Here is a 13,245-nt window from a genome sequence, read left to right as displayed (position 1 = left end):
AACGGCATACAAACAGGGATCTGTGGTGGGGGCACCTGCTGCAAACAAGCTAGACCCTCCCACCGGTACGTGCGTACCATGATTAGGTACCTAGCTAGGGCTGTTACTTTAGGTCCTTTAGGTCAATTAGGTCTATTAGGTCTTTTAGGTCAGGTAACACCAGCACCTGAAAGTTGATTTCTAAAACTTGCAAAGATCAGAAACAGAACGGATTCACCTTGTCAACTTTCAACATGTAACCCAAAGAAGGGCGATTTTTGAATACGGATAAATAAATAAAAAATGTCGTCGAGCGCGGGAGCTAGCCTCCCTCATCGTACTGTATCCAGTATACGTGCTGGCGACCGTTCGTCAGTTCAAGCGCTACCAAGTATACCTCATACACCTCCGAGAACCATTGTCCCCTCATCCTTCGGATCGCCGTCTACCTTGCGCGCCGATGATGAAATAATTGTCATCGAATTAGGATCGCGAAAACTGCGTATCGGCTTTGCTGGCGACCCTGCTCCTAAGAAGATTGTGTCGTTTGGCCCAGAGCAGCAGAGACGCGCCGGAGATTTTAGAGCTTGGGATGTTGGCTATCAGGCTGACTGGCGCAAGAGGGCGTCCGGAAAGCCGTGGGGAGCCGATCATGAATTGTGGCAACTGGATGTGAGGGGCCAAGACTTGGCTTTAATCGGAGATAAACTTGAGCGCGAGCTTAGGGATGCTTTCACCAAGTGCGTTTGCTCGGTTTGATATGTCCTTGATATATCTTCATTATATCTAAAGCGTTGTAATTGACATCCATTCTTCTAGGTATTTACTCATCGATTCCCGACCGAGAAGAGTAACATTAGTCTTACCACCGACACTTCCTATACCACTTATCTCCTCAGTTTTCGACACCGTTTTTAACCGTTTCCAAGCTCCTTCCATATCTCTTCTCTCATCCCCAGTCATGTCCGCTATGGCCGCGGGTACTCGATCAGCTTTAGTCATTGATATCGGCTGGCACGAGACAACGATTACTGCTGTCTATGAGTATAGAGAAGTCCGTACTTGGAGGACTGTCAGAGCTGGCAAGTTATTGGTGGAAGAGACGTACGAATTCCTGACCAATTCTATCCGTGGACGACCAGGCACGGCACGTACCGAGCGCCCGGAGGACAAATTGGAGGACCATGCTGTAAGCTTCGAAGAATGCGAAGAATTCGCAACTCGTATGCTCTGGTGTAGAAGAGCTCCAGGACAACTAGCACAAGACACCCCCGAAGGGTTGGCTACACTTCACGAACAGGACGAAACGGAAACAGTAGCGCCATCAGAAGACAATTCTCCTATGACGGTTACCCTCAACTCTTGCAAGCCACCGAAGACGGTGGAAATTCCGTTTGCGGAGCTAGCCGAACCATGCGAGGCCGTCTTTTTCGAACCGCACCTTTCCCCTTGTTGCTTCGACGATCACGAGATTCCCGTGCATCTACTAGCCTATAGAGCTCTTCTACAACTACCATTGGATGTTCGCGCAATTTGCATGTCGCGTATTATTTTCACGGGCGGTTGCTCCCACATTATTGGCCTGAAGGGGCGTATCTTCGACGAAGTTTCTACGCTGGCTAAAGAGCATGGTTGGGATCCTATTCGAGGGAAAGGGGTCGACCAGTATAAGACGAACTCAAAACTACGTCGGAACGGCAGTCGTCAATCTAGCGAAGGACCCACTCCTGTGCTTCAAGCCGAAAGTAGCAATACGGAAGGGGGAGAGACGGCACCGCCTGTTAACCCGGCACATGCGCCTCCCGAGGCTGATCAAGTAGAAGAATCGGTCCAGAAAGATAGAACCAACTACAGGCCAATTGTACAAGGAACGCTTCGGGTCCTAGATTCGATAGGTCCTTGGTGCGGAGCCAGCATGGCAACGCAGCTTAAAATTCCAGCCTTAGCTACGATTGATCGCGAGCTCTGGCTTCAACAAGGGGTCAATGGTGCATGTCGACCCAGTGAAGTTGACGTCAAGGCACAACAGAGGCAGAGTATGGGCGCGGGTGGTCTGATTAGAGGCCAGGCCTCCCAAGCCAATAACAACTGGACTCTGGGAGTATGGGGTTCTATCATTTAAGGGGTACGAGGTTCTTGTATTTTTCCGAATAACGAGGGATGATGAAAGGGGGACTTACGAGTTTTGGTTGTAGAGATACCCTGTCACATATTATTCAAGCCATTGGGACCTTTAGAGAAGACTTTTGTTAAAACCTGATCCCTTCCCCATTCTGCGACTTGACATACACAGGTATATTGAATATCTGGGCATCTAGGGGTGATTCCTATTCCGTATATACCCGTTAGCCTGCACCTACCTTATGAACCTAACCTAGGTAATATATGGCACGGCATTCACGACACAGCATGTGGTCCGGGGATGTGGATGTGGAGAGAAAGAGCTACCCCTGTAAAATGCGGGGAGGGAAGGAAGCTACTCCAAAAAAAGATTCACGAATCGAACGAGATTTGAACTTTTCAACTTCAATATTCTACTTTGCGCCATTAACTCTTGGTGTCGCTACCGTATAATTATCACAAATGTGTTGAGAATCTTATCAAAGACCTCTATCGCCATGATCAAGGCACCAAAAGCACCATTTGTGTGCCTTCAATGTCGCCTAATTCGATTACCCCAAAGGCAACGGCTCCTCCATAACGCCGCCACAACACGCCTACTCTGTACCTCTAGCCGTAAATATAATTCTGCGGCTTCAATTAGCACCGACATCCCAATCCAAGCCCGACCCACGACAGCCCCAAAGCCCAATGTCGACATCAAACACATCCGTCAGAACCCTTCGCTGTACGAAGAGAACTGTCTAGAGCGGAACTACAAGACCCAAAGCAAATACCCCTCGCGCATAATCGAATTATTTGCGCAATGGCAAGCCAGCCAAAAGGACGGTAGGAGCCTACGAGAACGGGGAAACGCCCTGCGTCGGCAGATAGCGAACCCGGCAACAATCCAACATGAGGACGAAGAGACGGAGTCGAAATCTGGAAAGGTTACTACTGACGGCGCAACAATCACGGACGGAGATATTAAAACCATGAGCAAAGACCAACTCATTGAGGAAGCGCGCATAGTCAAAGAAAAGCTCTCGACGATTGAAGACGACGAAGCCCGCTATGAAGCCCAGATGTCCGAGCTCGCACTCGCCATCCCAAACCTGACAAGCCCGGAGACCCCTCGCGGCGAGGAACCCCGCGTCCTAAGTTTTATCAACGATCACCCAGAGCCCACGCCCTCGTTGTCGGACCGTATCTGGCGGTCGCACATGCACATCGGATCCGAGCTGGGCATCCTGGACTTCGCAGGTGCGGCTACGACGTCTGGGTGGGGTTGGTACTATCTGGTGGACGAGGGCGCACAGCTCGAGCAAGCGCTCATCAGCTACGCCCTCGCTGTCGTGACTAAGCAGGACCTCGGGTGGCGTCAAGTGTCTCCACCGAGCATCGTATACAGCCACATCGGTGCAGCCTGTGGGTTCCAGCCGCGCGACCAGAACGGCGAGCAGCAGGTTTACTCCCTCAAAGGCCAGCCCGGAAAACCTGAGCTGTGCCTCGCCGGGACAGCGGAGATACCGCTCGCGGGCATGAAAGCCGACTCTATTCTCGAAGAGGCCGACATACCGCTAAAATACATCGGCGTCTCGCGTTGCTATCGCGCCGAGGCAGGTGCGCGGGGCGTCGATACGAAGGGCCTGTACCGAGTCCACGAGTTCACGAAAGTCGAGATGTTCGCGTGGACGCCCCCCGACGTAACAGCCACCACCGAAATTTTCGACGAGATGCTGGATTTACAAACAGAGATATTACAAGGTTTAGGACTACACTGTCGCGTTTTGGAAATGCCGACGACGGATTTAGGAGCCTCCGCTTTCCGCAAGTGCGACATCGAGGCTTTCTTCCCGAGCCGTCGCGACCCGGAGCGCGAGGGCGAACGCGATGGCTGGGGTGAGGTTACTAGCGCGAGTGTATGCACCGATTACCAGGCGCGTCGTCTGGCTACGCGCTTAAAGACCTCGGGTAAGATGGCGTATCCTTGGACCGTAAACGGTACCGCGCTAGCCGTTCCGCGTGTCCTGGCTGCGCTGTTGGAGAATGGCTGGGACGAGGCGGATATGAGCGTGACTATACCCGAGGTCCTACGTCCGTGGATGGATGGGAGGGAGAAGATTGGGTTGAAGCATCGGCGACAGTAAGGGGAGTACATGCATGCATAAGGAGGGAAACGGGTTGGTTACCTTTGTTTGGATTAAAAAAGGGTTCGTTGTGATGATTCCTGCACAAATATATCCTACAACATGATCAGGCTGGCTGGCGGAGCAAGGCACGATGTACAAACAGCAAGGATTGTGAGGTAAACATAAAGTTAGCGGCGAAAAGAGGCTATCGCTCGATCCTTGCTCATGTAAAAATAACTGAAATATCGTTCGTCGTCATTGTCATGAATATAGCTACTAATGTGAAGTAGGACCTATTGCTAGCTCTTACTCCTACTCCTACTCATACAACCCCTTCCCACTCCTGGTTATTCATCTGACCGTCGTTTGCTGCTGGTGTTTTTCCAATATTTGAACAATCTTGATATCTCCCCTTAGCAGCGAGCCACCTCGCAAAGCTTAAAAATAAAAGCTTGAGGTGGGTATTTGTAATTTTGAAATCCGTGTGATCCATGCCGCGTTTCCATTGAATAGGTGGCGCAACTAAACTAGGTATAAAGACGTAAACCAATTCAAGACGGTGGAAACGTAAACGACGAGCGAGGAGAGAAAACGATGAAAAACAAAATTGATATCCCCTTCATTCAACCATCCCAATATCCCTCTCGTCCATCCGCATGCCAGACGCCCTTCGTACGACGAAAGACAAACAGACGTACCAAAGACATAACCTCATCCCCCTCCCAACCGTAAGGCCCCTCCCCCCCACCTTCATCCAACGACCGTGATGAATAAAACACGAGTGAAAAAAACGAAGCAGGTAAAGCCGCCCTGTAGTACTCCAAAGCAGAACACCCGCCATTCCTTCCCTCGATTAGATCCCCAAGATTTAGAATCCCGTATTATGTTACAGGAGATTCGTTAGGTATTATACACCAAGACTTCGCCTTCACCCGCGATGCTATCGGTGTCGGCAATGCTTTCGGAGATGACACTGTCCACGCCGACGGCGCTTTCAGCCCACTCACTATGGCTTTGTTCGTCGCTGATATACCCGCTCTCAGTCGCCGCGCCTGTCATGACGGTGGTACCAGCCTCACTCTCCCCTCCTTCTGTCTCTTCCGCATCGCCATCATCGGGCTCGGATAACATCTCCATAGGGTCCTCCTCGCCTCCTTTGTCTCCTGGATCCTTGCCATTGGCATGGCCTCCAACTAGAACAGTCTCGTCTCCTATAGGGGTGTCGGGCTCTGAATCGGCGACTGGAGAATCTTCGCGTGCCTCCTCGTCGCTTTCGCGCACTAAGTCCACGTTCTCCTTGTCCATGTCCAAATCGCCATAGCCCTTACGAGGACCACTTTTCCCCGGTGCCCAGCTACCCTTTCGCACCCCTGTACCAGCCGGGGTACGAACGCTCTGGCTGCGCTTAAGACCACCCGTAGGCACGTTATTCGTGATCTGGCTGAGACTTAGAATCCGACGACCGGCGCTTGCAGGGTTCTGTGGGACAAGACTAGCTCTACCACTGTTTACGGCTATGTTAACTGCCCGAGGCTTGGCCTGCTTGGGAGTAGAGTTAAGCTCATCAGAGGGCCCTAGACTAGATCTGGCGCCGGGTACTCGTTTGCGGCTCATAGCTTCGCGGCCCTTCAAAGAGGACTTGGTCATGAGTAGGGCACGGGAATGATCTAGGACACCTTCAAGTATCCTACGCTCCAGCCCTTCGGCCCGCGCATCCATGGCGTGAAGTTCTTCCCGTCGAAGATGCAGAGCGGTCTCGAGAGAGGATACGTCTGCTGTTAGCCGAGTCTTCTGTCGGGTAAGCGAATCCTGCTCAGCCCTCAGCGTAGTAATGGTGTCGCGCAATTGGGCTTCCTCGTCTTTTAGATACAATAGATTGGTTTCGACCTGATCTTTCTCGACTTTCGACCGCTCTAATTGGATTGTTGTCTCCTGAAGAGTCTTTTCACGGTCTTCATGTTCGTCATTGATGCGCTGTTTTTGCGACGAAAGGAACTCCGAGATATCGGCGGCTGTCTTGACCACCTGCTGGTGCACCATATCGAGAGTATACAACTGGGCATAAGCCTTATTGGCAGTGTTTGTGTGGTCGACTAGCTTATCTAATTTGGAATGCATTCCAGAATCCAGATTCTCTCGGATAGTAAGAACCTCGCCGTCCAACTTGTCTAGCTTTGACTGCACCAAACTGTCGTCGTATTTGTCAGGAGGAGGCGGTAGAAGTAGGGGCTCGGGCTTGGCATCCTCAATCTTGCGTAAGATGCCGTTCTCCGAATTTCTGGAATGTTCATAGTGTTGCCCAACAATGAGGAGCACTTCCTTGATAGACTCGAGAATCTTTGGCTGATAATCGCCGACATGGCCTTGGAGGCCTTCGACGGCACTGATTGCCTGCTTGACATGATCACGAGTCATTTGATGTTCATTCTTGCCATCCGCATGGTTTTCCTCGGTTTTGCCGTAAAGCGTTTCGACCTTCTCGAAGACAGTTTTCGATGCTTCTTCCATCTTCTCAAGGGAGTCGGTGACAGTTGATCCAAGAGTGTCAATGAGAACCTTGAGTTCCTCCGCGATCGTGTTTGTGTTGACCATAGCCGCTTTCATCCCTTCATCTCTCTCTTCCGATGTTTTTGACCGATCTTCCAAAACAAGCTGGAACTCGTCATACTTCGTTACAAGTTCGCCAATTTTCCCTTCGAGCTTGTTTCCTAACGCCTCGGTAGATTCCTTGATTTTCTCGTCAGTGTCCATCTTGGCACCTACTACGCTAGACTTGGATTCCTCGAATTCAGTCTTGACTAACTCGAACATCTCCTTCAGGTTACTGCCAACATCGGCATTCCGATGCACCGTTTCACTGAGGCCTTCAAGAAGCTTGCCTAATGACTCAACAGCGTTACCGCCAGTCTCGAGTCTATCCTTGACCAAGCCTTGGAACTCTTCTAAAAAGGCCTTGACTTCCGTGACTCGCTCACCTACGCCTGCATGTTTCTCTTCAAACGCTGCCGCATTTGATTCAGCAAGCATCGTAGAGTTATCCTTGAGTTCTGTTACGGCGTCTTCAAGATTCTTGAGATCGTCTTTGGAGGGAAGAGCTGCGATACCAGAATTAACCATCTGCTCAACAAGGGCCTTGACGTCAAGGACGGCTGCCGCAACGGCAGCAACATGTGTCTTGGTGACCTTGTCGGGATCGTCGAGGGATTTCTCGGCTCGTTCTTTCGCCTCATCCAAAGAGGTGGTGATCTGGGTTACGAGAGACTCGAGAGAGAGAAGATCTTCTTTTCGGGAAACTGTTTCTAGCTGACTAGTGAGTGCCGCAAGAGAATCTTTGGTCTCAAGCACGAGAGCCTCAACTGCATCAATATGATCTTTTCGGACGGATTGTTCCCCGTCAGCTAGATCTTCAAGGCGGGCTTTAGTGTTTCGAAGGATTGTCTCAATAGCCTGTACGTCCTCTTTTGTAGCAGCATCGTCGGGGTTGGCAGGAGGACCCGAAGGCTCGCCGTCTTTGTCTCTACTACTTGACATACCCGACATGCCGGCCATCGACTCCTGCATGTTCCGAAGCATTTCCTCCATTTCATTGAGATCCTCTTTAGATAAGCCGTTCTTGAGCATCTCCTCTAACTCAGCAAGATCATCTTTAGATAGACCCTCCGCAGGCGGCTGAGATTGTGGTGCCTCCATGGACTCCATCTTCGTTCTCATCTGTATCATCATAACCTCGAGATTTTTGATGTCGCCGTGCTTGACAAGATCCGCAGGGATGAGAGCCGTGCTTGTTACCTCCTCGGCAGTGGCGACGGTTGCCACAGCTTTGTCCTGGTTATTTTCGCGCAGGGAGTCGATGTTTGTTTGAACGCCGTCTAACCCAGATTTAAGAGCATCAAGGATCTCGTCATTGGCTGTTAAATCAGCTGGTTTGTCGGCTACTTTCTCGATGCTGAGTCGCAAGTCACTAAAACCCTCGTGTAAGGCGTCGAGGATATCCGTGGTGCCGGCATGAGGACGAAGCAATTCTCCTCGTATTCGTTCAATACTGTCACGGATTGCCTCAAGAACATCTCGATTGTCGCTCATTTGTGGCACATGAGGAACAAGCGAGGAATTCACTGTATCTCGGAGCGACTCGATTTCTTGTCTGATCATATCCCTGGAGCCATCGGAAGCCTTTCCAACAAGCTCCGATACCTCTTCCTTGAAGATATCAAAGCTGTTGACGACATTGCTCATGAGTTCCTCTTGATTAGAAGCACCGGAAGCCTTGTCGACGTAGCCTTCCATGTGCTCTCGTAGCTGGTCGAAATTGCTGGTGAGGTTCGTCATCAGCTCGTCCTGATCCGAGACATTGGATGTGTTGAGAGCTCTGTCAGCGGGGTTCTCTACGTGTGCCCGCAGTTTTTCGAGGTTGCTGGCGATATTGGCCATCAATTCATCCTGGCCAGATGGGCCTGAGACTTTTTCGACAAATTCGTCCATGTGTGCGCGAAGTTGTTCAAACCCATTCTCTAGGTTAGACATGAGTTCCTCATGGCTGGAGGTCCCCACAGCTTGGTTGACGTAGCCTTCCATATGTGTTCGCAGCTGATCAAAGCCATCCCGAGTAGCGTCCAAGACCTGCTCCGTGTCTCTACCATTCGCAGCAACATTCTGCTTCGCCTCTTCAGAAACGGCCTTAAACTCCTCCCGCATATACTGCATAATATCGTGAAGGCGCTCAATGATCTCGGTATTTTCACCCCCGTGGGGTACAAGCGCGGTACTGTGGGTAGAGTTTATGCCCTCTTTGACAGCGTCCAATACATCATCCCGAGTTAGGTCATTATTCGAGGGCGCAATAGGGAACTCAAAGTCCTCGAGACATTCCCTAACAGCCTCGATTACTTCGTCCCGGGAGATACTAGCTGGCGTATCAACTTGCGGGGGGACGAAATGCTTCAGTCCCTCGACAATTGCTTGGAATACCTCGTCCCGTGTCGCACCTTGAGGGGTCTCTTGACGTGGTGCATACTGTTCTAGTCCTTCCTTCAGGCAATCAAGAACCTCATCCCGCTCCAATCCAATCTGTTGGATTTCGATCTCAGGTTTGTAGTTTTCCCAAGCATCCTTGACAGCCTCGATGACATCATCTCGGCTAAGTTTCGGGTCGTGGTGTCGGGTGGCTTCTGAGTCGCTTAAAGCGGTCCTTAGGGCGTTGTAGATCTCTTGGTAATCGATGGCAGGCTTCTCTATCTCAGATGATACTCGTCTGTGATCTCGAAGACGATGTGCCATGTAAACCCTTATCTGTTCCAATCCCTCCTCCACAATTCTTGCTAGCTCCGCCCGACTAGCAGTTTCGCTTTTGCTGGGAGATTTACCATGCCAGTCATCTAGCTTCCTGCTGATCTCCCTCCCCATCCCAAGAACCTCACCGCGAAGCTCTCGGACAAGGGCTTTAACCTCAGCCGTCATACCTCCTGCCTGGGCAACGCTATCTTTGACGGCACGAATGACCTTGACGATATCATCATTCAGAGCATCGTTAACTCGTGTCGTAACTGATGGTCGCCGAGTGTCTTTGCCGTTCATCAGCTTTTCAACTCTGTGATTCACCACGCCGCTAATTTTTGATCCGGAATCATCACTACTGAAACTCATTGACCTTCCCTTCTCCAGTCTACCGCCATTGGTAGGGTGAGCTGGGTGTTCGCTAGATATTCTCAGGTGGTGGATAAGCTCTTCCACTTTGTCGGCTGAAGCCATGCCGGCTAGCCTGTCTGCTAACTCAGACAGGCGACCAACGATTGATTCCTGGCCATCTTTTGTGCCCATGTCTCTGATAATCTTTTCGAGTAATGCCATTGTCGCAGGGGACGATTCCCCTCCTACAAGAGATGGTGTGCTCATGATCGACTCTCGATCAATGGAGGCCGCGAAACTATTCGGCGACGGGATCCTTGGAAGAGAGATCGGTCGCCCCATCTTCCCTGGCCCGGGCGACATGTTGTTGAAAGGCTTGTTGTCAAGATACAGTCCGCCAGTATAGGTATCTCGATGATACCGAGAAGTGTCCGAGCCGGAGTTTAAAGCTAGCTCGCGCAGGCTCTTTCGAATATCCTCATCTCTAGCATGTGTAGCCTCTTTGAGGCTCATCAAGTCGGTAGCATTGTCTCTACTTCGACGGCTCAACTGAGACATTTCCTTTTGAAGAGCGGTTGCAATATTGGTCAAGGTAATAAGTTGATTGGAAAGGTGTTCTGTGGAAGGATGCGGTTTCATCATGGGTGCAGAGTTGTTTGTAACATTCGCCAATGGAGATTCGATGTCCCGGGAGGATACGGAAGGCATATTTTGCAAGGCCAGCATGGTGGCAGATTGCGGTGGTGTGTTTTCACCAAGAATGCTCTGTGGTGGCTTCCTCACAGAGGGGCGAACCATGGAGCTCAAATTCGCCGCCATTGGTGTAGGTGTGCCAGGGGCGGTGTTCTCTTTCTCAGCTGATCTTGACTCTCTGTCGTAGTCCCGGCCGCGAGTCGGTGTTTGTGGTCTTGTTTGTGATCTCGCAGATCTATCTTTTTCGGGTGAACCTCGAGGAGTAGAGTTCGCAGAGTCGCGATCTCTCGAGCCTTCGATCATCAGGCTGAGGTCTCTAACACTGCCTGGTTGCATAGATTGCATTCGCTTATGGGGGCTTGTTGTTCTCTGAACTAGAGCGCGCTCAGGTGATGTGTCGTTCATACGTTTTGCGAGTGAGGGGACTAGTGCGTGCTCACGCGCCTTCTCTGTCAAGGCGGCGTGCGCAGATTGAATGGCTAACGATGTGCCACTGCGTGATGGTCCTACACCGGGCGACTGGGGATTCATCGGGAGAGGGGGCGGCGCCCGCTCCGGGTCAGAGCTATCCCACCTAGAACTTTTAGTAAGCCTACGACACAGCCACATCGCTGAACGACGGCGATGGAAAGAAAGAGGAAACATACATTGGTACTATAGCTCCAATTGAAGAAGAATGCTGATGTCTTAGAGGCCGGTCGACCGGTGCGTCACGCTCGACCGGCGCCATCATCTGTTCTGCTGTTTCTGTTTGAGGGGATGGAATGAATATGTCTCTGACTTGCGAATGTGCGATGCGGCCAGAAGCCGTATTACAATGTCAGATATCTAGCAATCGTGTAGTAAATAATTAGCCTAAGCTAATCCCGTCAAAGCGGGAATTCAAACAATCAATGTTTAATGTTTAATCAGTCAGATATGACTATCAAGTTGTGAGTGGGATTGATGATGGATATGATGGATATGATGGATGATGGTGATGGATAATGGATTTGAAGATTAGACAAAGAAAAAAACGGAGCATGGGGGTTCATCTATGAAGATTCCTGGTAATATGTGATGACGGGAAGCAACTACTGCTCTGTTCCTACATTGTGCTAACTGCTATTGTTATTATTAACGGTTGTCCCGCTCTTGCGTACTTTCTGTGTGGGACTGTGTGGACAAACAACCGGGCTCCTGCCCAATCCCAACCAAGTTTTATTGATCTGCAACGTCACAACGTCGCTGCCCCAGCAACCGAAGCTTGGACCAAAAATACGCACATGTGCAACCACTTAGCGAGACCTAAGTAACTATGTACCTTGCCGGTCCTTGTATTTTATTTTTGATGACTTTCAATTTTTCGTTCTCGTCACATCTTGCCCAGCGGTTCATCACCATCGCTGTAAGATGCAATATCAATAAATTACTCATTTCCATGCCTCTACCACACACATCCCACCGCCACATCATCGTCTTCGCTGGCTTCTAAACATACCTAGGTACTTTACTACATCGATATATTATTGTTTACAATAACTTGCAAGTTTGGTCCGAACCCACTTTGAAGATATCCCCCACGTGTGTCCCACTACCGTCCCCCATCTTATTCATTATGTACTATGTATGTACGTAGATTAATATTTCCGAAAATATGGTGCGATGTATAAGCAAGACCCGTCCGAGAGTATTGTGTTTAATTTTGCTAGTCTTGGGTGTGTATATAAATCGTAATGTCGACTTGACGATTTACATACATCTTTACATTAAGAATGCTTCTATTGCCTATGTACCTAGGTAGTTATAGAAGTTGACAGGATTTATATTTAAGGCTACTTTATACGTCATTCATTCTATGCACAATAGCTTCAACGTAGAACTTTGAATAAGCAGTCAGATCATTCGATATCTACCTAAGCCTATTATGCGTTCAATATCTTTAGAATAGGTAGGTAGGTATCGTCCATGCCTGGCGGAGTCTCCCGAACACATCCCGGAGCCTGATCCGGAACCCCGTGGAAAATAGACGGAGAAGAATTCGGAGTCCTTATCAAGTCACCCTCTATCCTTTCAAGGTTCCGACAAAAATATTACTTACCTAATTACTGTATCCTCAAAACAGATTACAGGGTCATACTTGCTATGCAACTCAAGCAAGCAACCTTTCTCTAGTCAACCCCGCTCTAATAAATCAAGTCAAATCGCCAAGCATTGCACATAGTCCGAATACATACCTGGGTACCTAATAGGCACACACAATATGATACATGTACCTATGCAATCAAGAACTCAACAGCGGACTCGCCTAAGAAGTTATTGTTGCCAAGAAAACAGTTTCGGGTTATATCCTCTCAGTCGATAGAGAGAAATGAAGGCATGATTTATACTTAGGGTAACTCAACAGAATGTTGTTCTTATTATCCGAAACTGAATCACAGTAAGTCAAACCGCGTGAGTGTCGCCCCCCCTTAAGAATCGCCCCTTGTAATGGCGCCCCAAAATTAGCCAATAAAAGGCTCGTATTTTTTGCGAGCCACTTTTTTTCCGTTGTACCTCTTTCTAAGTTCTTTACAGCCAATCAAAAGCCTTTATTCCTGCTACATGCTCCGTAACTTTAAATACACCCAATTAACGCTTGAATCGCGTATAAAAGCCGTGCGAGGCTGTTTCTAATTGGAACGCTTTAGCCCTCTTTTAAAGAACGAATCAACAGCCACAAATTCCGCCAAGTCCA

The 13,245-nt window shown here is 49.7% G+C and overlaps 3 protein-coding genes across 3 annotated transcripts; 2 read left to right on the top strand and 1 right to left on the bottom strand.

The window, feature by feature from the left end:
• The first annotated feature begins 139 nt into the window (after positions 1–139).
• GGS22DRAFT_143587 (actin-like ATPase domain-containing protein) lies at positions 140–2,417 on the top strand. Its single transcript, XM_047958800.1, has 2 exons — positions 140–719; positions 799–2,417. Exons 1-2 carry the CDS (start codon positions 283–285, stop codon positions 2,099–2,101), a joined length of 1,740 nt encoding a protein of 579 aa, XP_047818341.1. The 5' UTR covers positions 140–282; the 3' UTR covers positions 2,102–2,417.
• A 66-nt stretch (positions 2,418–2,483) lies between these two features.
• Positions 2,484–4,381, top strand: GGS22DRAFT_143577 (seryl-tRNA synthetase). Its single transcript, XM_047958798.1, has one exon. It carries the CDS (start codon positions 2,598–2,600, stop codon positions 4,227–4,229), a length of 1,632 nt encoding a protein of 543 aa, XP_047818340.1. The 5' UTR covers positions 2,484–2,597; the 3' UTR covers positions 4,230–4,381.
• A 526-nt stretch (positions 4,382–4,907) lies between these two features.
• On the bottom strand, positions 4,908–11,493 carry GGS22DRAFT_143581 (uncharacterized protein). The gene is made up of 2 exons (XM_047958799.1): positions 11,177–11,493; positions 4,908–11,103 (listed from the first exon to the last, which is right to left on the bottom strand). The coding sequence occupies exons 1-2, from the start codon at positions 11,260–11,262 to the stop codon at positions 5,112–5,114; spliced, it is 6,078 nt and encodes a 2,025-aa protein (XP_047818339.1). The 5' UTR covers positions 11,263–11,493; the 3' UTR covers positions 4,908–5,111.
• Positions 11,494–13,245: the final 1,752 nt, after the last annotated feature.

This window comes from Annulohypoxylon maeteangense (genome assembly GCF_022496945.1).
Source record: "Annulohypoxylon maeteangense strain CBS 123835 unplaced genomic scaffold GGS22scaffold_9, whole genome shotgun sequence".
Taxonomy (NCBI): domain Eukaryota; kingdom Fungi; phylum Ascomycota; class Sordariomycetes; order Xylariales; family Hypoxylaceae; genus Annulohypoxylon; species Annulohypoxylon maeteangense.
The sequence above is the reverse complement of the archived record's forward strand: the minus strand, read 5'-3'. Positions and strand labels throughout refer to the sequence as shown.

Coding starts and splice junctions, on each gene's coding strand:
- GGS22DRAFT_143577 (XM_047958798.1), top strand. CDS start 2,598: ATGATCAAGGCACCAAAAGCACCATTTGTGTGCCTTCAATGTCGCCTA.
- GGS22DRAFT_143587 (XM_047958800.1), top strand. CDS start 283: ATGTCGTCGAGCGCGGGAGCTAGCCTCCCTCATCGTACTGTATCCAGT. Junction 720..798: donor CTTAGGGATGCTTTCACCAA/GTGCGTTTGCTC, acceptor CCATTCTTCTAG/GTATTTACTCATCGATTCCC.
- GGS22DRAFT_143581 (XM_047958799.1), bottom strand. CDS start 11,262: ATGATGGCGCCGGTCGAGCGTGACGCACCGGTCGACCGGCCTCTAAGA. Junction 11,104..11,176: donor ATTGGAGCTATAGTACCAAT/GTATGTTTCCTC, acceptor TAAAAGTTCTAG/GTGGGATAGCTCTGACCCGG.